The sequence below is a fragment of the Lissotriton vulgaris genome, chromosome 12 (genome assembly GCF_964263255.1).
Source record: "Lissotriton vulgaris chromosome 12, aLisVul1.2, whole genome shotgun sequence".
Taxonomy (NCBI): domain Eukaryota; kingdom Metazoa; phylum Chordata; class Amphibia; order Caudata; family Salamandridae; genus Lissotriton; species Lissotriton vulgaris.
This window is the reverse complement of record NC_141700.1, coordinates 133519994-133543957: the sequence shown is the minus strand read 5'-3', so window position 1 is coordinate 133543957 and position 23964 is coordinate 133519994. Positions and strand designations below refer to the sequence as shown.

At 45.5% G+C, this 23964-nt stretch overlaps 1 protein-coding gene across 1 annotated transcript; it reads right to left on the bottom strand.

Annotated features, from left to right (window-relative positions):
- Positions 1-2571: 2571 nt before the first annotated feature.
- On the bottom strand, positions 2572-15772 carry LOC147673647 (protein S100-G-like). Its single transcript, XM_086947585.1, has 3 exons — positions 15666-15772; positions 5778-5914; positions 2572-2770 (listed from the first exon to the last, which is right to left on the bottom strand). The coding sequence occupies exons 1-3, from the start codon at positions 15679-15681 to the stop codon at positions 2627-2629; spliced, it is 297 nt and encodes a 98-aa protein (XP_086803711.1). The 5' UTR covers positions 15682-15772; the 3' UTR covers positions 2572-2626.
- Between the last annotated feature and the right edge of the window lie 8192 nt (positions 15773-23964).

Sequence of the window (23964 nt, the reverse complement as noted above, 5' to 3'; positions counted from 1 at the left end):
ATAAATTTCTACTGCTCATTCGTCTGTGCCATGCTTGCAACTCACTGTACTTGTGTTTTGAGTATGTACAAATGCCTTGATAGACACATTCACCCTTTTCACCACTATGCATGTGTGTAATCACAGCCTACACCTATGTTGGGAATTGTTATGCAGGGTATTTGGGAACATGACTCACAATTTTGTGCACTGTATCTATAAGGTTTCAACCCTATTCCTTCCATGAGAGACTACATCCTGGTGGTCTGTCCACCACCTGGACATTCATATCAGTCCTGGGATGTGCGTGACAGTGTGTGTTCCCTTTCGCTCTATTTGTTTGGTAGGCTGTTACATCACTATATACTATTGTGTCATGATGGTAGGGTGTGTATTTCGCCTGCAGCCTCCATGGGTGGGTATGCATGTGGAATTTGACATCACACCCACATGTGGTGTGTCACGCAGTGTGTGACAGTAATCCATCATCCAGGGAGTGGGACACTGCTGTAAGTGATGTGTTGCTATGGCACGATCATTATAGTCACAAGTTAGTATTGTGCAGATACCCCCATGTAGTTGTGGTATGCTGATGATGATGTACCCCCATATATCTGAGCACTGCTGGTAGTCATATCCACCCACCAATCATGGGCACTGCTGGGAGTCCTCTGCACCCACCCCCATACTGTTGGCCACTGCTGGTAGTCATATCCACCCACCCCTCATATGTCTGGGCACTGCTGGGAGTCATATCCACCCACCCCTCATATGTCTGGGCACTGCTGGGAGTCCTCTGCACCCACCCCCATACTGTTGGCCACTGCTTGTAGTCATATCCACCCAACCCTCATATGTCTGGGCACTGCTGGGAGTCATATCCACCCACCCCTCATGTGTCTGGGCACTGATGGTAGTCATATCCACCCACCCCTCATATGTCTGGGCACTGCTGGGAATCATATCCACCCACCCCTCATATGTCTGGGCACTGCTGGGAGTCCTATGCACCCACCCCCATACTGTTGGCCACTGTTGATAGTCATATCCACCCACCCCTCATATGTCTGGGCACTGCTGGGAGTCCTCTGCACCCACCCCCATACTGTTGGCCACTGCTGTTGTCATATCCGCCCAACCTTAATATGTCTGGGCACTGCTGGGAGTCACATCCACCCACCCCTCATATGTCTGGGCACTGCTGGGAGTCATATCCACCCACCCCTCATATGTCTGGGTACTGCTCGGAGTCCTCTGCACCCACTCCCATACTGTTGGCCACTGCTGGTAGTCATATCCACCCACCCATCAACTAATATGCTGAGATGCATCAGTTCTTGTAAATGTGCCCCTCAGTGCTTAGCCTGTGGCCGACGATATTAAATGTCATTGTGCCAAAAACCAAGGCTGAGCAGTCTTCAATCCACCTCAGGCCTCTTTAATCCACTGCCCTTCCCATTTATTTCAACCTTGCAGGTCCCTCCTTTCTCCCTATGTAACAGTTTTTCGGTCTTTAGGTGGTAGGAAATTGTTAGTATTTTCAGAAACTGATGACCTATTGTTTGAAGACAAAATAACTGCATGCCAAAATATATTCAAAGGAACTAGTTGAGTGCATAGTAATGCTCAGTTTGGGGAACCTTCTAGCTGATAGTATTTTCATGGTTACCGAGGACACTTGCTGGTGGAGGTGTACTCAAGTAGACACACCTATTGTATTGTAATTTATATTTATATAGCACTTATATAGAACCCAAAATTATTAGTGGTGGATTAGTATAGAAAAATATGAGTTAATTTGAGCTGTGGACATGTGTGTATATTAACATTTATGACGCTGCTCTTGCTAAATCCTCCGGTTCCACTGGAATGGGCTCTAGTGGTAATCCTGCATAAAATGGCTACTAACGTCATTTTAGCTGATGTAGTCCATGTTGCTCAAGCATGTCTAAAAGCATAGGCAATTTTTACATGGTGGTCAGGTGGGCAGAGGGCACCCTATTTGTAGATCACTGACTACCCCAAATGTGATCTATCCCACTCTCATTTGATGACCCTGAAGAGAGGAAAAACAATAATACAGGGTAATCTGGAGAGTCAACGTTCTACTCAAGGTAATTAAATAAAGCCTTGCAAAGTATCAAGTGGAATGCAATAGAATCAGAAGATCCTGGCACCAAGCTGGCTTTTGCAGCGGGTTGGATCTCAAATTAATATTCCCTTAGTTCCACCTTGGAGATTATTCTTGGGTCATCCTTGAACAGACCATCAGCAGCCCTTAATTTGTAAGAAATAACAATAATGATAACTGAAGTGGGGTGCAGCTTCTTTCAAAGGATCCCTCATACTGGTGCTGCATAGTCCTAATTCCATATCCTCCCTCTTCGTTTCACCTCCCTCCACTTGCTGTCTCTTCATCTCACTCTTCCAGGTTTTAGTTATCATCCTTGCTCTCTGTTTCTCTCTCTCTGTTTCTGTTTCCCATCTTACTGGCATCTCCTGCTCAAATTATGCACCATATGAGCCATCTCAAGAGCTTTCAGAACAATAGGTGCGGCCGAGGGACAGAATTAAATGGTGCAGAGACAGAACCCATTGGTAAAAAATTTATTACAAATGCACGTTCAGCTCTTGCTGCTTTTTAAAATTATTTTTTGCATCCGGATTCTCTCAGTATGCCTGCGATGGAGACCAGGAATATGCCGAACTCATCGAATTTCACAAGATGATCGCCATCGAGGTCCATTTTCCCGCAAATGCCTTTCAGTATATCGCCACTTTTGTCCATTTTCTGTGAACGAGAAGAAAGCATATAAAATATATTTGTGCCTTTGAGTAAACAGTAAACAATGTGCACTGTATTGAGAGAGTTCGCTTGCTTCACAGTACTAGAAGAAATAAAATTAGCTGATGGTTTTATAGGTTGAAGCCTACCAGACAGAGCAGCTGTATGGTCGTGAAAAGACTTCCTCTGGCCATTATGAAAGCTTCCCTGGGAATGCATTTCACCCATTGCTTACCATTGCCTCTGCAGTTTGTAACTCACTTTTTCTGGCTATCTATTTGCTGACTTTATTTGTTTTAGGCTGCCCAGCATGTCTTAGGGACATATTTACAAGACCCTATCGCCACCACAAAGTCACTAAACCTGGCTTAACAGCGCCTTGTAAATAAGGCACCCTTTCACGCTGTAGTTAGCGTGATAGGAAAGGGCAATGGGTGTTGTGGGGTTGTATGGCATTACAACGCGGGCTTTTACCACGCGTGCCATTACACCGCTGTTTTTACAACGCAAGTCGTTACAACGATTTGCGCTGTAATCGCTGGATAGTGGAATAGTTTCATTTTCTATTCCAACTCCAGCCCACATTACAGTAGGGAAGGTGTTGAAATAGAAAATTAAACTATTCCCTAACCAACAGCGCCCTCCAGCGCAAGTCGTTGTAACGATTTGCGCTGGAATAGCAGCGTTGTAATGGTAGCGCGTGGTAATACCCGCATTGTAAAGGCTGTTCCCCGTGTTGTGGTGGGCATTTCACCACAACACCCATTCATTTTGATGCTGCCTCCTATTTACAAGGGCAGCGTAAATAAGAGGCACCGCCAAAATTAAGACCAGGAAAAACCTGGTCTTAAACAGGCGATACGAGTATAAATGCTTTAGTTCTCCTAGTTTTTGCTGTTTCCATGTGTGCTGCCTTGGGCAGCACACATAGAAACAGAAAGTTGTCTATGATTGTTTATGTGCCGGAAGGTCCCCTTTCCTACACATAAACTATATAGTTTTTTAAATGCTGTTTTTCAACTTCTATGGGTGCTGCATTAAGCAGCACACATAGAAGTATTGAAACAGCATTTAAAGATTGTTTATGTGCAGGAAGGGACACCTTCCTGAACATAATCCAACTTCCCCTGCACGCAGACACCTTTGCACTGTGGTGCAAGGGTGTCTCCTTGTATTCTTCCACAAGTCCTCGCATTTCGTGAACAGGCCTTTACATTTTGTTCTTACCTTGTCACATTTGCTGTGCGTTCAAAGACAGAGGTCAAATGTCAGGCTCTGGCCCAGAGCGTGGAGACACCCCCACAACTGCAGGGCAACCGCCACGAGTGTGGAGACCGTTTATAAATCAGACTCCCAGGGGCTTATTTCCAAGTCCCTATCGCGACCTGAGCGTCACTTTTTTTTGACGCTCCAGTGGAGTTGCGCCAATCTCCATATTTACAGGGTAGCTCTAAGCCACAACCTGGCTTAATGCCACCTTGTAAATATGTCCCTTACCGCTGCAGTAAAGGGGTGGGCTGAGGGTGTTGCTTTGGTATTCCACTGCAACACCCATTGCTTTTTGAAGCTGCCCCAGGTTTACAAGGGTGTGGCAGCACCAAAAACTAATGTCAGGAAATACCTGCTCTTAGGAAGACGATACGAGGATAAACTATTAATTTCTCCCCGTTTTTTGCTCTTTCCATCTGTGCTGCACGCATAGAAAGAGCAAATCGCCTTTAAAGATTGTTTATGTGCAGGAAGGTGTCACTTCCTGCTCATAAACAATCGCACCTGCAGTGCAGGCACCCTTGCAACATGGCGGCAGGGCGCCTGTGCTTGCGCTACCTTTTTAGTGCCAGCGCTAGGGGAACCGTGGGGTGAGCTGTATTTTTATAAATACTGCGCATCCCTGGGTTTCAAAAGTGTCGGAGAGCGGCATTGGCAAATTTGACGTAACACAGCGCTCCGGCATTTTCTTGGAAATATCACCCCCAGTATCTTACAAAAACAGAAGGGAAGCAGGAAATAAAGGCAGAAGAAACGCACAAAGGCCCCATCTTCTACATAAAAAGATGCAGAAGTGAATAACCAGTAATATTTGAATGGTGTCTGGGATCAAAAGCAGTCAATATAAGGACGCTTTTCGGGGAGATGCCAGACTCCCCTGTGTGAACGTTATGACCATATGGGTAAAAGAAGTAATAAAATCTGTTTACGTTTCTGCTGGCGTAGCTGCTTGGTGGATATACGAGCCATCAGGGAGATTGTAACAACTCCAGGGCCTTAAGCGGGATGTCAGGTGCTTCCTTCAGCCAAGGGTTTTTGGAGGATAGCAAGGGGCAGGGACACTGGGAAAAAGAGAAGAAGGGACCCTTCAGGTCACACATGGTACTAACAGCCATGACTGACAGGTCTTGCAAGGAGGGCCCCAGGGCTACAGGAGACAGGGCCGGCCTTAGGGCAGAGCAACCGGTGCAGCCGTACTGGGCACTGACCTGTGGAGTAGGCGCTGTGACCTTAAGGGGGGCACTGTGTTTAGCAATATCTTATGATTGGATAGATGAGAGGAAGATTTGTACATGGTTATGAGAGAATCCTAGGAGGCAGTCCTTGGGTGTGGGGGTGCCAAAAGTGATTACCGCACCGGGCGCCACCAGCGACAAAACCGCCCTGACAGGAGGCAGGACCACCAGGCTACCTCCGTAGAAGAGTAACATCCGGGTCATAATCATAATTGGTGTCAGTACCGATCACTTGATGATTTGTGCTCAACCATCATGCTACTTATGACACGTTTACAATTGCATGGCCCCTCTGCAAAGGAAATGCTTTGGGCCTCTCATTGCACAGTGGCCTTAGAGCACCAGAGATGACTTGGTCTGCGTTACTGCATGCACATGTTGGTAAGGTCATGGGGATAGCGCAGCGTGTCCGTAGGTTAGGAGGCTTTGCAAACCTAATAAGTCGCAAGCTTTCAACACTATCTACTTTAACACCCTCCTCCCCCCCATTGCTTACGCCATTTACTTACGCAGAGTGTGGGAAACTCCGCCTTGGCCATCTTGATGAGTTCAGGCTGGCTCAGCGTGCTGCTGTCCTTATCTTCTCCTGCGTATTTATTGAACTTTTCAATCATTGTGCACATCAAAGCTTCCAGATTCATTTTGTCTGTAAAACAGAAGAGGAAACAGAGAAACCTCATCACTTTCTTCTGGTCTCTAAAGTTCAGAAGAGACAATTGATGTTAATGATGTTCAGAGGCAGGTGTTCTTAACCTTTTGGCTCCTGTGAGCCCTACTAAATCACTGCTGACCCTATTAGGTTCTGTGTACTGCCCCACTAATCAAGATAAGGGTACCAAATTCATTTTTAACCTCCAATTTTTTTATATATATATATTGGAAGTGAAGAAGTGAATAAACGAAACGCGTCAGGCAAAAAAGTGATTTGCATTTATTTCTGCTTGCAGGCGGATGCTGCCTGTACCAGTGATTCAAGGAACAGGTTGAGCCTTACGCAGCTGCTCGGGTGCTTTCCAAACTGCGTATGTCAACCAGGAGCTTGATATATATATATATATGTGTGTGGTGTCATGTTATGCTGTTATGCTGCATGCCTACATTAGGCCTACACTGCCCAAAGGTATTATCAAATCACTAGCCTGACAACAAATATGTGTGTTTAAAGTCATTTTCATGCTCAAAATTGGGCAAAAATACAAGCTTCTGAGTAGGAAGAAAAGTCTATGAATATGGCAATCTTGTTCAATGTGAGGCCTTATGAAGTGGTTATTTAACATGAGGCATGATACAATAGACATTTTAAATCATTTTTTGTACAGTCCAAAAAAATCATTTTTCTCATGAAAATCGATGTCCAGACCTGACGAACATTCTCCGAATGCTCAGTAAGGGTGATTTTTTAATGTTTAATCTTTTGACTGTAAATGCCTGTTGTAGGGAATCATCACTTTTGGAACTAAAATAAGTGTGTTTAGAGTAATTTTCATTCTTGAAGAAAAGTCTATAAAAATTGCAATTGTGTTCAATGTGAGTCCTTATAAAGGGGTTATTCAACATGAGGTGTGATACAATAGACATTTTAAATATTTTTTGTACAGTCCAAAAACTAAATTTTCTGATGAAAAACGATGACCCCTGACCTATCAAACTTTCTCCAGATGTTCAGGAATGGTGATTTTGTAATGTTTAATCTTTTGACTATAAATGACTATTGCAAGTGAATTATCACTTTTTGAACTAAAATAAGTGTGTTTAGAGTCATTTTCATTCTCGAAATTGGCTAAAATACAAGCTTCTGAGTAGGTGGAAAAGTCTGTAAAAATTTACATTTTGGTCACTGTGAGGCCATAAAAAGTGGTTATTCGACATGAGGCGACATACAATTGACTTTTTGAATCATTTCTGTACAATCAAAAATCAATTTTCTGATAAACAGCGATGACTCCGGACCTTAGGCACTTTCTCCAGATGGTCAGTAATAGTGAATTTCTTGATTGTTTAATCTTTTGACTGTAAGTGACTGTTTGATGTGAATTATCACTCTTGGAACTAAAATAAGTGTGTTTAGAGTCATTTTCATGTCAGAAATTGAGCAAAATACAAGCTTCTGAGTACAAGATAGCGTCAGCGGTGACGGAGAAAGAGAACTCAAAAGTGAAGGAACAATTAGGATGTAGTGAGAAAAATTTGAAACTGCAGCATTTTTGATAAACGTATAGTGCTTGAATTTTTTATTATGTTTTTTTCATAGTTATCGAGCAAAAATAAAATTTATCCAAATTGCCCTGAAATTAGAACATATATTCCTAAACTTTAGCACACATAGTATGTGCATTTTGTAAGTGTTGTAGACGTGACAGGAAGGGTGGAAAGGGGTTGCTGCAGTAACTGGGTGGGTGTGAGCAGTGAGCAGGCTGGTATTTAATTCGAAGTTGTGTTTTCAGTGTAAAATTTAAAAAAAACTCTGCCACCATGCCGTTGAACTGCTTTATTTTTCAACAATATTAAAGTTTCTCGGAGTTGTTTAACTTTCTAACCATTGCCTCATTTCTTAATCCTCCTGTCTATGTGGCACAGGACCATTCAATGCAAAGGAGGCCGAGTTGTTTCAGTTCTTCTGTTTCTATTGCTGCTCTTAACCCCTTGCAGACAAAGCATATGCGACTGCGTGTCTTCACAGACCGCAAACTTGTTTTTGCATCAAGACGGGGTGGGGAAGAAATCCATGATTCAGTGTATTGCGAAAACTACTATTTCAGAAGCATTCAGATAGCCATATGTATTCCGGATTTTGGGTTTAGAATTCTGGTTGGTCACCCAGCAATGCAGAGTTGCGTTTAGTCAGTCCTAGTTTTGATGCAACCCTCTGATTCGTCAATCAATGCTCTGAATAATCATTTTGAACTCTGATTGTTTAATGTAGAGTTCATATTGTGACTGGGGCATAGAGTTACTCATTATAATTGATCTTTCAAAGCATTGATTGGTCATTCTGTGTTCTGCTTGGAGATTCAGAGTTCCAGTTAATGATTCAGATTTTTGAGTTTTCGTTCTGATCACCCATTATTGATTTAGAGATCAGATTGAAAGTTCTATTTGCAAATTCAATGCTCAGATGGATCACTCAGCGTTCTTCTTCCCAGTCACTGATCTTCTGACTGGTCACTCACAATTCTGAGTTGTCATTCAGAGTAACAAATAGTCATTCAAAATGTTCCTTGTCCATTTAGACCTCCCGGTTGCTCTTTCAGGGCTCCTTTTGCTCAAACCTAGTACAGCTTGGTCACTCAGCATACTACATATCATGTGGCTATTCTGCGCTTTTGTTGTTAATGATGAGTTTCTGCCCCTCATTCGCGTTTTTTAATGTTAATTTCAGGTTCAAGGGACGCCAGTGAGGCACTGCTTGGTGAAACATCTTGATCCCTAGATTCTTTGCTTCAATGCTCACCCATAGAACAGTCTCATGACAGAACAGAGCAAATGCAAAGAAAGTACCACCACACCCTGAAGGTTCTTCCTTCGATTCCCCCCATGACCACATCAAGACCTGCTTCATTTAGAGAAGCTTCGAAAACTGCAAAAGTGTACGCGATGGCAAGTCGAAGAGACTAAAAGAAACTCCTTGAAACTTACAGAAAGTTGCAAGGCACTGTGGGAGGTTCTTCGGCCAAGAACATCCGCTTTGTGTCTGGATTCTTGGCAAGAAGACACAACTTCCTGTCATATTTACTGCCAGGGTTGGCAAAGGGCCTAACAGCCTGATTCATCATAGACCCGTTTTGCGAGTCTATAATAGCGATTCATAAGGAATCGCTATTACAGACTCGCAAAACGGAATTCATGTAGGAATCGCAAAAAGAATTGCGATTCCTACACAATCCTTATTTGCGATTAGCAAATTGCTAATCCCAAATAAGGAATAACTCCCCATTCATTCCTATGGGCCAAAAGGCCCATAGGAATGAATGGGGAGTATTCCTTATTTGCGATTAGCAATTAGCTAATCGCAAATAAGATAGCGATTTTAAGGGTGCCAGGGGTGTCCAAAGGACACCCTGTAGCACCCCTTAAATGCAAAGTGAAACAGGTGTTGCGCACACACATGTCCAAAGGACATGTGTGTGTAAAACATGCAACTTAGAAAAATGCTTTTAAAAGCATTTTTCTAAGTTTTCGCTATTTACCACGAGGTTTGACCTCGCGGTAAATAGCGGGCCGAAATTGCGAATTCCCAATTTTTAAATGGATGATGAATTGCATTTAAGGAATCTCAAATAGAGATTCCTTAAATGTAATTCCTCGCAAAATTGCGAAATCACTATTACCGATTTTTGCATTTGGGATGATGAATCCCAAATGCAAAAATAGCGCTCGCAAAGGGCCAGATTCTCAGAATCTGGCCCTTTGCGAGCCGATTTCGGCTTGATGAATCAGGCTGATAGTCTCCACGCCCTGCCCTAGCAGCAAAAAAGATCTGCTTACTTAATGCCCACTTGTATTCCTTGCCACTGTTTGCTTTCCAAAGGGCAAATATGCAAAGCCGAACAAGACTAAAGACTTGAAATTTGGAACTTCCATGCATATGATGAATGTGGTTACTTTGGGAGGATTCATGGGTTCGGCTCTGGGTCTTCAACATGCCAAGTGTGACCCTAAACAACAGAGTTCTAGGCACTGTGCAATTCATGGGAGGCCATTTTGCCTGTTAGAGCATCATCCTGCTTTACTGGAAACCTCCTGATCACTTTGCAAAGAGTTCATAGCAATACTAAGCACTATATCAAACATGAGCATTTGCAAATTGTATTTATTTTCTACTTTCAAGAACGAGAAATTCAAATAGTACTTGGTTAAATTGTACACTGATGCATTTTTACATTACATTCCAGTAGAATTTAGTCATAGATAGATCAATGCACCAAAATGTTATAATTTACTCACTACTGGTTACAAAATTGGGACGGTATTTGTTGTGTATTACTTGATTAGTAATTCTAGTGCAGTGTTTGTGCTGCATTTTTAGGCCTGGTGTTAGCCAAGAGCTTTTGAATATACTAAAATTATACTAACAAAACACATATAGGGGCTTTAAGCCAGCCCTCTACTTCTGTTGCTCTGATGCTGTGTCCTTCACATTTTGTATCCACCCATCATAGCAAACAGCATTGGGTAAGGGGTCAGCCCACTTCAGCCATTGGCCAAGTTCTGCAAGTGACGCATTTCCGCCCTTTCTCAAGGAGCGGTTCAATACTTACAGTGATGAAGTAGTTCCCTTCAGTGCCAATGGGCAATTTTGAGACCAAAAATATTTTTGCTTTTAGCCACGTTTTTTTAATGATTGATGAGGTCTAGCAGCTGGCCTGTTAAACGTTTTGCAAAACCCATGGCAAAACAAGCATTGACAACAGCAAAAGACTGGCCACCAAGCCTAGAGCTATTGACCTTACCAGTGCTTGTTTGTGTTATCTATATGATCCAGACTCCATTGAGTAAGGGAGCCCTGACAAGTTATTGGTGTGTCTTTATAGGTTCTGAAAATTACATAATATTTGTCATTTCTGTATGTGATGTTAGAAGGTTTAAGTGTATTTGGTTACAGATACCCCTGAGCCATGATTGATGGCTGCTGGCCTATCAATAATGGGGTGCACCGTGCAAGTTCCTGCTTTCAGAGGCCTGATCTCTGCAAATACTACGAGCACCTCGTCAATGGGAGGGGGTTGCATATTTTGGGGTTGGTCGCTCTACAGTGAAGAGGGGTTTATGGGACTTGAGCACAGAAGCAGGACAGCTGCCAGTAGGAAAGCACTCAACCTCTGAGGCTGTTTTGTGGCAGAAAGTGGAAACCATGCCTGCAAGGGATCTATCGCAGGAGCAGCAGGCAGACATGTCCCCAGTGAGTGTGGTTGTAGCTTGGTTGATTGCCCTCATCTGTGTACGCGGGCTTGGACCCATTGATGGTGTGTGGATCTTGGGTGCTTTCACTGTGTGAAGACATTAGGACTCCTGGGGGTGCTAAGCAGCTAAAGGCATAAGGAGTGTATTAGGGTCCGGGTGCATGGACGGACAATGTGAGGCGCTAGGGGCACAGCATGAGAAGTGTGGGGGTCGTGGAGAGATACTGTGAGGGGCACGACGGAACTCAAGAGGTTTTGGGGTGCTCATGGAGAGATGCTGTGCTGTGGGGGTGCTCATGGAGAGGTACTGTGGGGGTCACGAAGAGACAGCATGAGGAGTTCGGATATTAATATAGACGGCTTTATAAGTTTGGGGCTCATGCATAGACTGTGTGAGGAGTTTGGGACTCAGTGCTGAGGGCTTGAGGAGAATGAGGCAGTGTGAGGGTCTTTCAGCACATGGATGGTGTGAACAGCACCTAACCCATGGGCAGACACTGGAAGAGCTTATGACTCATGGGCAGACAGTGCAGTGAGATTCCAACTCCTGGACAAACTTTGTGAGGAGCTTGGGACCCATGGGCAGACATTGTGAGGAGCTCAGGACTCCCGGGCAGACACTGTGAGGAGCTTTGACACCTGGGCAGACACTATGAGGAGCTTACGACTCATGGGCAGACATTGTGAGGAGCTTCAACCCCTGCGCAGACATTGTGAGGAGCTTTGGACCCCTGGGCAGACACTGTGAGGAGATTAGGACTCCCGGGCAGACACTGTGAGGAGCTTCGACCCCTGGGCAGACATTGTGAGGAGTTTGGGCCCCTGGACAGACATTGTGAGGAGCTTTGGACTCATGGGCAGACATTGTGAGAAGCTTGGGACCCCTGGACAGATATTGCAGTGAGCTCATGACGCATGAGCAGACATTGCAGTGAGCTCGGGACTCCTGGGCAGGCATTGTGAGGAGCTTGGGACCCCGGCGCAGACATTGTGAGGAGCTCGGGACTCCTGGGCAATTGTGAGGAGCTTGTGACCCCTGGGCAGACATTGTGAGGAGCTTGGGTCCCCTGGGCAGAGAATATGAGGAGCTTGGGTCCCCTGGGCAGACATTGTGAGCAGCTTACGACTCATGATCAGACACTGTGAGGAGCTTGGGACCCCTGGGCACACATTGTGAGGAGTCCGGGATACCTTAGCTTGCATGATGAGGGGCTCGCACTGCTATAAGTACTTTCATCTCCAGGCCCCTCCCTCCCAGATGCTAAAACCATACCGCTCACACGGCGCGCCAGAGGAGCACCGTGCGATGTGCCTCGCCTTCTCCAACCTTCGCCAGGTTTATTTATTTAGTGCATTTTTATAAAGCGCGGACTTTACCCGCAGGTGTCAGAGCGCTGTACAATAGAACCAGTTATCTTACCTGAGTGTTGCACAGCCCTCTGGTACTCCCCAGTAAAGTAACCAATCCTAATAAAAACCATTCTAGGACCTCGTCGGTCACGCAGCCAGCGGCGCTCTGCAAACAGCTGCCATGCCCTAAACATTTCGGGGCAGATTTACAAGGACTGCCGCATCCCTAGATATTAGCAGGGATGCACCAGTAAAGATGCGACACGTAGGAATACCCTTGCGTCACCACAGATGCGTCTCATTTACAATGTGACACACCGTGGCGCAAGGATAGTGAGATGTGTGTTGCATCTTTTGTCGTAAGGGCAGTGCATTGCTGGAGTCGTGTCACAAGTGCGACGCAACTCCAGCAATGCTCAGGGACGCCCTATACTGAACATGCTGCGTCACTCCTTACGCCTGCTTCAAGCAGGTGTAAGGTTTTGACGCAGCGGGACGTAATCTTGTAGATTTCACTGCGTCACTTTTACGGGGCTTCCTTGCGAAGGAACGCCCACCCTGCATACATTATACCTGACGCAGGTATAATGTAGCGCAGGGCTTGACAACGCATCTCACTGGATGCGTCCCATTGTAAATCTGTTGCATAGTGGCAAATTGTTTACAACACCGCTGCGTCACAGAAGTGACGCAACAGTGTTGTAAAAATGACGCAAGGGGCTTGTAAATCTGACCCTTCCACTGCAGCGACGAGGCACAGCCTTCTGCTCTTGGCCACCCACCCCATGAGCGTCCACAGTAGACATTTATCAAAGAGAAAACGTGCGGTTTCTTTTAAAGGGCTTGCGTTTTCTGAGTATTTCATGCTATTTTGGAGCAGGGTGACTGTTTACTCCCAACATCGGAAGTAAAAATTGCCAAAAACTACGGGAATGCGTTTATGGACCTCAAAAGTGCACGTGGTAACTAGGACAGGCTTGAATTTAAACCCACAGCTTTCACACGAATCTCTTCTGTATGCACGTGACCTTCTAGGCGCTAGTCACACTCTCACGGGCAAATGTTTACCCTGATATCTAAGTCTTTTACTGTAACCCTATATTCATTTCTGCATATAGACTATTCCAAACCTATCATAAAATAATGCAGACGCTCCACCCATGAGCTCTGTCAACCTCGCAGCGCTTCGAGGCAGGGCCGGTGCTAGGCATGGGGAGCTGCCCAGGGCCCCATGCCTGCTCGCAGCCGTGGGGCCTTGCACCTTTAAGGACTCCAGAGTATCGAGGCCGGGGGGACCCTGAGAGTTTACATGTTTGTCTTTATTTCATCAATCTCTGCTGGCCCTTCTCAGTGGGCCTAATGGCTGCATCTGCATGTTGATGACAGTGCATGTTATGTTAATTTCGATTTATATAGCACCAAATCACCAACAGGTCTCTTAGCGCTTGCTTTGGGAACCCATCCTGGCTTTCCCTGCAAGATAACCCCTACTGGGCATCCCCAAGGAGAAGACCAGGCATCCCATCGCGGTGGGGCCGTAGTGGAGATTAAGGAAGCTATTGCCCAGAGTTGCAGAGTGTGAACCCATGATTCGAGTAGGCACCGAGGTGAGAATTATCGAGTCCATGGACATTTTGAGCTCAAGGCCCTGCCGCGTTGGGGATTGAACCCTGGTCCTGGGTCTGACCTCTGCATCAGGGTCTGCCTCCTCTAACCAGTGAGCCACACTTCTCCCCTTTAGACAGGTACTTGAAGTGCGTGTGAAGTGCGCCCTGCCCCTGTATGAATGAAAAGCAGGCACAACTAACTATAGAATGGCGACGGGAGCAGAGAGGCGAATGAATGGGGTTCGAAAAGTCGAATAAAGTGGGGGGGGCAGATAGGTGTGAGTACGGCAGTGAAAGTGAAACACGAGGTGCACGCAGAGGAGCAGAATCAGCATGTAAAAGTGGATGGAGCAGGGCTTAAAGTATGCTGAGTCACTCAAGTCTTAGACCTGGTAGTAAATTAAAATGGACATTGAAAGGGGCCCTATATTCGTGTTCTTAAGTTTGCCTGCAAAAACATTAATCCAGTGTCTGCACAATGAATGAAAGTTCTGAAAAGCAGGTGATGAGACGGCCCGCTCTCCATTTTTGCCCTCACCCTCAGAGTGAATAAATAAATCTTAACTCTGCGGCAGTGCCACTCTCCCCTACCTTTAATGCAACTTCAGTGAGACTCCTTATAGTTCTTTCACTGTCTCATCATGTCACAACTGACGCACTTTCCATATTATATACAAGGAAGCCCTAGATGTTGCTTATTCATCTTATGCAACTAATAACCACTGACAAAGCCAATAGTCATGGCTTGTTGTAGGTGTAATTTTACTTGTAGTAATATTTATAAGGAGGCAATGAAAGACGCAGCAAAATACCAGTCGGGCGGCACGGTACCTATGCTTTGCACAGATTTATGTAGCCTACATGTTTTAAGCTACGCCATTAATTACATCAGCCATGCCCCATTGAAAGACCCCCCAGGTTGTTTCATCCCGCTTAAAGCCCTGCTGTCAGGACAGTATGAAGGTCGGTTTTATTTTGGCTAGTTGTTGACCTGCTTTATGGTTAAGTGAGCCGGTCTTAACTGTTGATTTTTATGATATGAAAGCAAACTTTGCCTGCAGGAAACTCAAATCAGTGCAGTCCTTCCATACCATACAAAAAATGTATACAGCATGTGTTTGCAAGTTGAAAACTGCCCTAGCTTGTAAACATGGCACACTTTTCTAGCTAACTAACTCACTAATGGGGGCCCCTTTTATTTTGCTACAGGGGCCTATTTTATTTTCTGAACCTATCTAATGCTGCATGTTAAGCAGGGCCATTGGAATTATGCGATTGTGCGGTGGCGGTGATTTTAATCAATTTTAAATTAACAAAAAAAATACACTTTCCTTAGCCGCCTCTGCCAGGTGTCTCACATGTTCCTATTCTGCTCGGGGCCCCACATATCCTAGGACCGGGCCTGCTGCTTTGATGGCACCACAGACCCCCCGATAAGCGCTATGGAAAGAAACCTTAGCCCTGGAACGCGTCGCCGTAACCCAGAGGTGGTACGGATAAGGGAACTCATCGCAACAGCAGATAAACAATGGAAACTTACCGCACTGAGAAGCCATCGCTGCAGGAAGCTGTCTGTATTGGGAGGGATGCGTGTGAGTGAGCGTGTTATGGGAGGGAGGCAGTGCTTTTATACTTTCCACAAAGCCAACCCCCCTTAGTGACCGTTCAAACCGCTGGAATGCATTTTTGTTTGTTTCATACGCTTGGCATGATCTTTTAATCCGCCCCCCTCCCTATGCCAGAGGCTCTGTGTTCAGTTGACGTGCTGGCTGCATTTCAGCAGCACGGGTGAACTGTATGTAGCCCTGCTGTTGGCAAGGATTCGGGTTCCGCCGTGAATCGGGGGTTGTGTGTTTAATATAGCGCCTACATGGTACTCTCTCTTCATTTACTGAGGGCGAAGCTTCTCTTGTAAAGGGCGCCATGGGCGCTGAATCTGCCAGGACGCGCCCCCTCCCTCGAACGAACCTCTCACCCTCATCTCTGCGAGAAAGTGTGTGATGGAAAAAAACAGACTATTTCTGCAAGAGTTTGAGAAGAACCCACAAGTGTTTAAGATGTTTGTAAAAAAATAAAAATAAAAAAAGGATTTTAATCACCCCTGTCATGTTTCCAGCGCTTTACTTGGGCAGGCACTATCGGGTACTGAGTACCTGCACTTCTTTCATTTGGAGGGACAGTGCAGGCGCTTCTCTACACTGCTCCAATGCTTTTAGTGGGAGAGTACCGGCACTTCTCAGGATGAAGGAGTACATGCACGTTTGTGTTTCCATTGCAACCACTGGATGTTTCTGGTGTTACACACCTGAACACCTTTCTTAGGTCTGGTTGGAGGGCGCAGTTGTCGCCTGACCTGGTGTGATCAAATTGAAAAAAAGCTTTCAGGCTACTACCGAGAGGGGCGTTTGCTCCATATTGGCGGACAGGAGTACATGCTTTAATTAGGCTGAAGCAGTGCTTTAAGTGGGCCGGGTCCTGCCAGTGCTCTCCTTTTTTACCATCAGGGTGAAGAAAAAAAATCCTAACTCTCCAGCAGTGTCACCCTTCACTGCCTGTGATTTAACTTCAAAGAGACTCGTTAAAGTTCTTCCACAACCTCAGCATTTCAGAACAGAAGCATTTGCAATACTATATACAATGAAGCCACAGTTGTTGCTGATTTTATCTTATGCAACCAGCAACCACTGGCAAAGCCAATAGTCCTGAGCTTGTTGTATGTGTAATGTTACTTGTTATATTAAATATCTGGATGCAATGATAAATACAGCAATATACCGGTCGGGCAGCACACTACGCTAAGCACAGACTTTTAACTTAGGTGTTTTAGGCCACGACCTAAAACACCTAGGCTCAGCTCGTCATCAGCCACGATGCTCGTGAGCTGATGACGAGCTGAGCTCGTCATGGCCGTTAGAACGCTCTCACGCGGGGCTAATTCCCCCGCTGTGCTGAGCGTTCTAAAGAACAGGCGTGGCCATGACGAGCTCAGCCCGTCATCAACACACGAGCACTGTGGCTGATGACGAGCTGAGCTCGTCATCAGCACCGGGGCGCTGTGCGCGTCCTCCCGCCCCCCCAGCACAGCGGGGGAATTACCCCCGCTGTGAAGGGGTTAAGAGCAGTTTACAATGACCAAGGCCACAATAATCCACATGCATTTTGAAGCCTGCCGTGACAGCAGAACGGTCGCCAGACCAGATGCGATCCACAAAAAAGAGATTTCAGTGTGCTATCGAGAGGGGGCTGGGTTGCACCCATATATTGGTTTCTCAGAGTAGAGAACTGGATTAGTCCAAAGTTGTTTGCTTTCAGAAAAGAGTGGTCGTTTTGCACTTTTTGGCTTCTGGCAATTCATACACACAATACAGCAGGGCTGCATTGATAGCTAGCTAATGATGATGGCTGTAGACCTGATTTGTTTAATATGAAATGTTACAAAAAGGCAAAAGGTCTGATGCATTTATTGCATTGCTCAATTTGTAAAAAGAAATTAGAGCCCGGGCTCTCGTCAGGAGGCCACTGCACTTTGTGCCACACATGGCCCCTCCTATGCTGCCAATGATAGTAACAACACAACTTTTAACCATCACACTCCTACAAGTAGGACAATTCAGACTATTTCAAAAGCTAGAAGAATGGCTTGGGCAGCAGGTAATAGTAATCTTTAATGTATTTTGAATTACTAGTTAACTGTTCTTGTGGTAATCTCTAAATTAGCCAGACAGCGCCATGGTGTGGCAGACTGTCACCAGCACCAGTGCTGACAATTAAGTGCTGGTGCTGAGCACACGAAGCCACCGGCTCAAATTAAGCACTGATTTATTGTGAATAACATCTTAAAGTCAATAAGATTTTAAGGGTGGATTGTGTGACCTTGTATTAAGGCCCAGAGAGAGGTATTTTGTTACAAGGAATCTTGCTTATTACTGCTGTAGACGAGTTTTCATGTTGGTTACCCCCTCTGACAAACCATGGGTTAAGAAGATTTGCACTGTGAGAATCTGTCTTAAGCCCTTTTAGGAGAGATGGTATTTAGCTATGCCAAGTGTAACTCTGTATACATTTGCAATTTGTTGACTGGATGCCTGGTAGTAACCTTGTGGGAAAAGCTTACACTAACTACAGAATGTTTGAGGTGGTTATGGTGACAAGCAAATAATAACACCAATAGGCTTGACTGGTGGATTGATGCACAGGGAGAAGTTATGCCAGATGGAATGAGCCTGGTCTGTTTATTATGAAAAGTTATGGCAAAGGGTGAAGGCCAGCCTTATTTTTTGTGATCAGCATTTGTTAAAGCCAATAGGCTTCTAGTGGTGGATTGTTGTCACACTATGTAACAGGTAGTAAACATGTATTTGCTTACATGCAATTTTATAGAATGCCAAGAATGGTGTTTTAACAATCCTCCAATATGGTTTTAGACAAGGAAGGTCTACATTGGATCAGCGCTTATATTTACACTTATCAGCAGGGAAATACACATTGGCCAAAGCAGGGACACAACAGCTGGCCTTTATGGACCTTTCCTCTGATTTTGATCTGGTAAATAGATCAAAGCTATGGTCCATTTTGAAAGAGATGGAAATAGGTCAATGTTTAGTTCATTTCTTGGCTGACTTACACAGGGATCTCTCCGCAGAGATGAGAGTCAACCAAGAATTTAATTGCACAAAGCACTTTAGGTCCGGAAGAGGCGTCCGTTAAGGCTTCATTTTAGCGGCACTGCTTTTTTCCCTTTATATAAATAACTTGGGAGTGTTTTTAGACTCTGCCAGCTTAGATATTCCGCGAGTAGAAGACAGGGTTATCCCTGTGCTGCTATACGCGGATGACGCTGTATTACTGGCCCGTACAGCTGTAAGGCATCAGAGGCTATTGGACTCCTTTGGGGTCTTTATGAAATCACTGGATCTAGTAATTAACATAGCCAAACCACATATAATGACTATGGGTCAGAGGCCAAGAAAGCCTAAAACTTTCTATTGTGAAGGTGCAGAGTTGTCTAGGGTGACCTCTTTCACCTATCTGGGAGTTCTATTCGAAGAGAGGGGTTTGTAGGTCCCTCAACAAAAAGCGAAAAAAATGCAATGGCAAGGTCTATGGCTGCCGTTAATGGTTTTGCACAGCGATTGGAAGCCAGGCCAATCGCAGCCATGCTTAACATTTATAGGTCCAAATGCATAGCCTTTGCAACGTATGAAGCTGCCATTTGGGGCCATAAGACAGTGGAGGGGTTACAGACAGTTGAAAATACGTTTTTAAGTACTCTTCTGTCGGTCCCCCAATTAAACTCTACTTTTGTAATACACAAAGAGCTAGGTGTTAGTTATCTTTTCTGTTCTTCAAGAGGAGACTTCATCGCTGCTGGTCGCCCTGACTCGACCTCTCTCCCTGCTAGGTTCTGTTCTTCAAGAGGAGACTTCATCGCTGCTGGTCGCCCTGACTCGACCTCTCTCCCTGCTTTGCTGTGCCGGTCTCCCTCCCGCCGCCGCTGTTGTTACCTTAGCGGCCGCCGAGCGGAGGGAGACTACAACTCCCAGCCTGCCCAGCGACCCGGATCCACTCCAGCGGGGTCATCGCGCCCTGAGGCGCTAGAAAAACGCTGCTCCTTCGGCAGAGCGGGTGTTCTGTTCTTCAAGAGGAGACTTCATCGCTGCTGGTCGCCCTGACTCGACCTCTCTCCCTGCTTTGCTGTGCCGGTCTCCCTCCCGCCGCCGCTGTTGTTACCTTAGCGGCCGCCGAGCGGAGGGAGACTACAACTCCCAGCCTGCCCAGCGACCCGGATCCACTCCAGCGGGGTCATCGCGCCCTGAGGCGCTAGAAAAACGCTGCTCCCTCCGCATCGCGGGACGCGAGCGGGACGCCCGGACGAAGCCCGGACAAAGGGCGGGCCGTCTGAGGCCGTCCGAGGCTGGACAAGGTTGGGTTGGGCCCGTTACTCTGCTAGAAAACCTGATTTAAGGAGGTGAGCCTGTGTTATAGCTGGGGGTTATTTATTGAATTGTTGCCTCTTGGAGCACCTGTTTACCCCGTGCTTATGAAAAGCATTGTCTGTTAGTGAATTATGCCCGGCAAAAAGTTATCCCCTGCAAAAAACACTATGGACAACTATATCTTTCAGGTAGTTGCCAAAATCCATAGTGACAGGAGAACTTCGCTTGGCCGGAGTTCACCGTCTGCCCTGAGTTCACCAACTTCGCCGGCTTCAGCCTGTGCCGAGTCCACGGAGCATCCTACCTCCTACTGTCCACCTGTAAATGAATCTGACCAAGCTGATATCGCTGTAATGAACCGGTCGGCTCTGATTGAGTTAGACAGCGAGAGTGAGATGGACACTGATCAACAATTACCCGAGGACAAAGCCCCCACTCCGGTGCCTGCTCCACGATCCACCAGAGGGGCTAAAAAGCCACAGCCACAGCCGAAACGATTTGGGCTCAGATCAAGCCGCAAAAAGATTGCATCGCCCCCTAGCAAATCCGCAAGGGAAAAAGAAGTCACTCTGGATGACGTTTCTATGTCTCTTACTAGTGGTCAATTTAAGAACTTACTGAGTATGATAGACACTAAGATAGAGGACATTGTTAATCCGCTGTTAGGCAGAATTGATAAACTCACTAAGGAAGTGAATCGCCTTGGGGGTTTACTGAATCAAACCTTATCTGAAGTAGGCAAACTACCAGAAGCTGTTTCTAGCAGGGTGGAGTCCAGGAAGGCCTCTTCTTCTTTGGTGGGTGGTGGGGCTTCCTCACTACCAGTTCCTTCGGTGGCTCCCTTGATATCCATTATAGATAGTGCAGAGAACAAAAACGTTCCTTCAGATACATCCTCCGCCCCAGAATCTGTAAATGGCTCGGTAGAGTTGATAGTTGAGGCCTCTCCATTGGTCTTGGTTTTAGCCAATGTTCCTCTTTTGCAGCCTGGTCATGAAGAATCTACCTCATCCCTATTGTCTAAAGCACTTTATTGGCTAACAAATAACATGGTAATAACTCCTAGGGGTAGGCACCAATTGGCTGACGAAATAGTAAAGGCTAGAAGGGTGAGGTGGATAGGTAATAGTACAAAGAAATTTCTGGGTGACTGCGTCATCCTACATTTTTCTGACCCAGAGGTTTTGGCCAATATTCTACCCAACCTTCTACCTCCGCAGCGGAGATCGACTGAAATCATTCCACTCACTTTTGACTTTTTCTATCAGTGTAGTGGGAGGGTCTCTAATAAAACAATGCTAAAAACTAAGTGGAACGTTGTCCCAACAAAAGGGCGGAGGGAAGTGAAGCAACCAGAGAGGGGTTTAAATCTAGAGAATAGATTTTCAGCCCTTTCCAATCTTGATGACTGTGATTGACTCTCTATAAATCTAAATCAAGTACCACTAGCTAATGGGGATCAAAATTCGGATAGCTTATCTACCCAGAATGTTAATTGCCTTACTAATGATTTGTTGAATAACTTGGTTGTCCAACCAGAGGGTGAGGCTTGTGTACTAAACTCTTTTCCTGGATTACGCCAGGGTCGCTTGTCTGGAGTTGCTAACCTACTCTGCTGGAATATAGCTGGTCTGACATCCAAGCTCGATTGTGGGGACTGGCTTGGCTTTGTTACCCAATTTGATATTTGTATATTCCAGGAGACTTGGGCTTGCGATCCTGTCTTTGTATTAAGCTATTTGAATTTTTATGTGGCAGCTGTCAAGGGTCCGAAAGGTAGACCTATGGGGGGGCTTACTATCTGGATTCGACAAGCACTAAATTTCTCAGTTAAAAATATAGCTACTGGACACAATGATATCCAGCTTATTAGGATTTCTAATGACAGAACAGGGTCACTTGATATTTACAATATTTATATTAGGAGTTCCAAAGGTCGATCTGAAACATTATTAACCTTGGCCGACCTCATCGAGGAGCACTCCATTAAAAATAACATCGTTATAGCAGGAGACCTTAATAGGACGTTTGAGCCATTGGTTGTGGGAGAGGCTTTCACTGGTGCTGATGAGGATTCCTTCTGGGGCATCCCTGAACTACAACTGAAACCAGTCTCCCGTTGGACAGAGGACATTATAGCTATTAATGCACTGTGTCTTGAAAAAGGTTTGAGAGCTATGAACGGGAGAACAGCTGGGGACAGAATTGGTTCACCAACTTTCGACAATGGGAGGCACAAAAGTCGAATTGACTATGTGATCTGCAGTTTGCATCTGTGGCCTGCCCTTTGTGATATGGAAGTCATCATAAGATCTGAGAGTGACCATAACCCCCTAAGTGTGACTCACAAATGGTGGCCTGCTGAATCAAACTTTAGCTGCATGAATGAATTCATCCCTCCGCCCATTATCCCCGAGAACAATATGCGTAGGCTACGTTGGGATACTGTAGCGAGAAATCAGCAGGCTATTGATATTATTAACAGTGAAACTGATCAAGCCATTCTAGCTATGGAACTGGCTAATGCCTCTCCTAAGGACCTGGGTGAAGTGGTCAAAATACATGATACCCTCTTTGGTAAGATCAAGGCGCACTTTCTAAGACCTGATAAACATAAGGGGGTTATTACCAGAAAAGATGCTAGATGGTATAACTCTGATTGTAGGAAGGCAAGACTCGACCTTGGCCGGGCAATCAAGAAGCGAGACTGTGTGTCTGTTTCTCTAGCCAGGAAAGAATATAAAGTATGCATTGTTAAAGCTAAGAAGGATTGGGACGAGCAACACTGGTGCAAACTGAAAATGGCCAGTGACAGGAAGGATTCCAGAGTATTCTGGAATATTGTAAAATGGGGTTCTGAAAGAGCTGAAGAGTCACCAAGTAATAACGTCTCACAGGAGGCATGGGTTAAATTCTTTAGTTTGCAATACACTCTTAATACCCGGGTCTCAGTTGACGTCAGTACGGCTATGAAGTTTTTTGAAGATGACAATTTTAACTACAAAGAGATTATGTCTGCTATCTGTGCAGTAAAACGCGGGCGAGCTCCAGGACAAGATGGAGTACCCGCTGATATATTCCTAAATGATAGTGAACGCTGGTGCAAATATATACATTTGCTTATAAACTCAATTGCTCAAGGAGCAGATGTCCCTGATTCATGGAGGGGTGCAGTTATTATCCCCGTGTATAAGAAGGGGGACCGAGCTCAGCCCTGTAACTATAGGCCTATTAGCCTTATTGACACTGTGCAAAAAATCGTGGGTCGCGTGGTGGTCAATAGGCTTCTCGACTGGGCTGAGGATTTTAATATTCTATCTCCATTCCAAGCAGGTTTTAGAAGGGCAACAAGCACGATCGATCAAGTGTTCCGCTTCCAATTATTACAGTGGAAAACCGTGGTTCTGGGGGGGTGTAGCCTGTACGCGGCATTTGTCGACTTGCGGGCTGCATTCGACCTGGTCCCACGTGCAAAACTGTGGCAGGTCTTGCATAGCTTGGGGGTTTCCGATGAGTTACTAACCCTGATATTGCGCCTCCACGAGTCTAACTATGCAAAAATTCAGTGGGGCGGTCACGGGATGGTCACTCCTGATTTCCGTGTTGAAAAAGGGGTCAGACAAGGGTGCTCAATGGCTCCTACACTATTTACATTGTTCATAAACGGGGTAGTTTCTCGATTGGTAACTGCGAATGTTGATGCTCCTTCTCTTGCAGGACTAAAAATCCCCATATTAATGTTTGCGGATGACACGCTAATTTTATCAAAAACCCCTAGTGGACTACAGCGTGCTCTGACAATTTTTGAGAACTTTTGTGGGGAACATGGACTGGAGGTGAATACTACGAAAACTAAACTAATGAGCTTCAAGCCGCAGCGTAGCTTTAAGTCCAAAATTATGA

Coding starts and splice junctions, on each gene's coding strand:
- LOC147673647 (XM_086947585.1), bottom strand. Junction 2,771..5,777: donor CGGAGTTTCCCACACTCTGC/GTAAGTAAATGG, acceptor TCTCGTTCACAG/AAAATGGACAAAAGTGGCGA.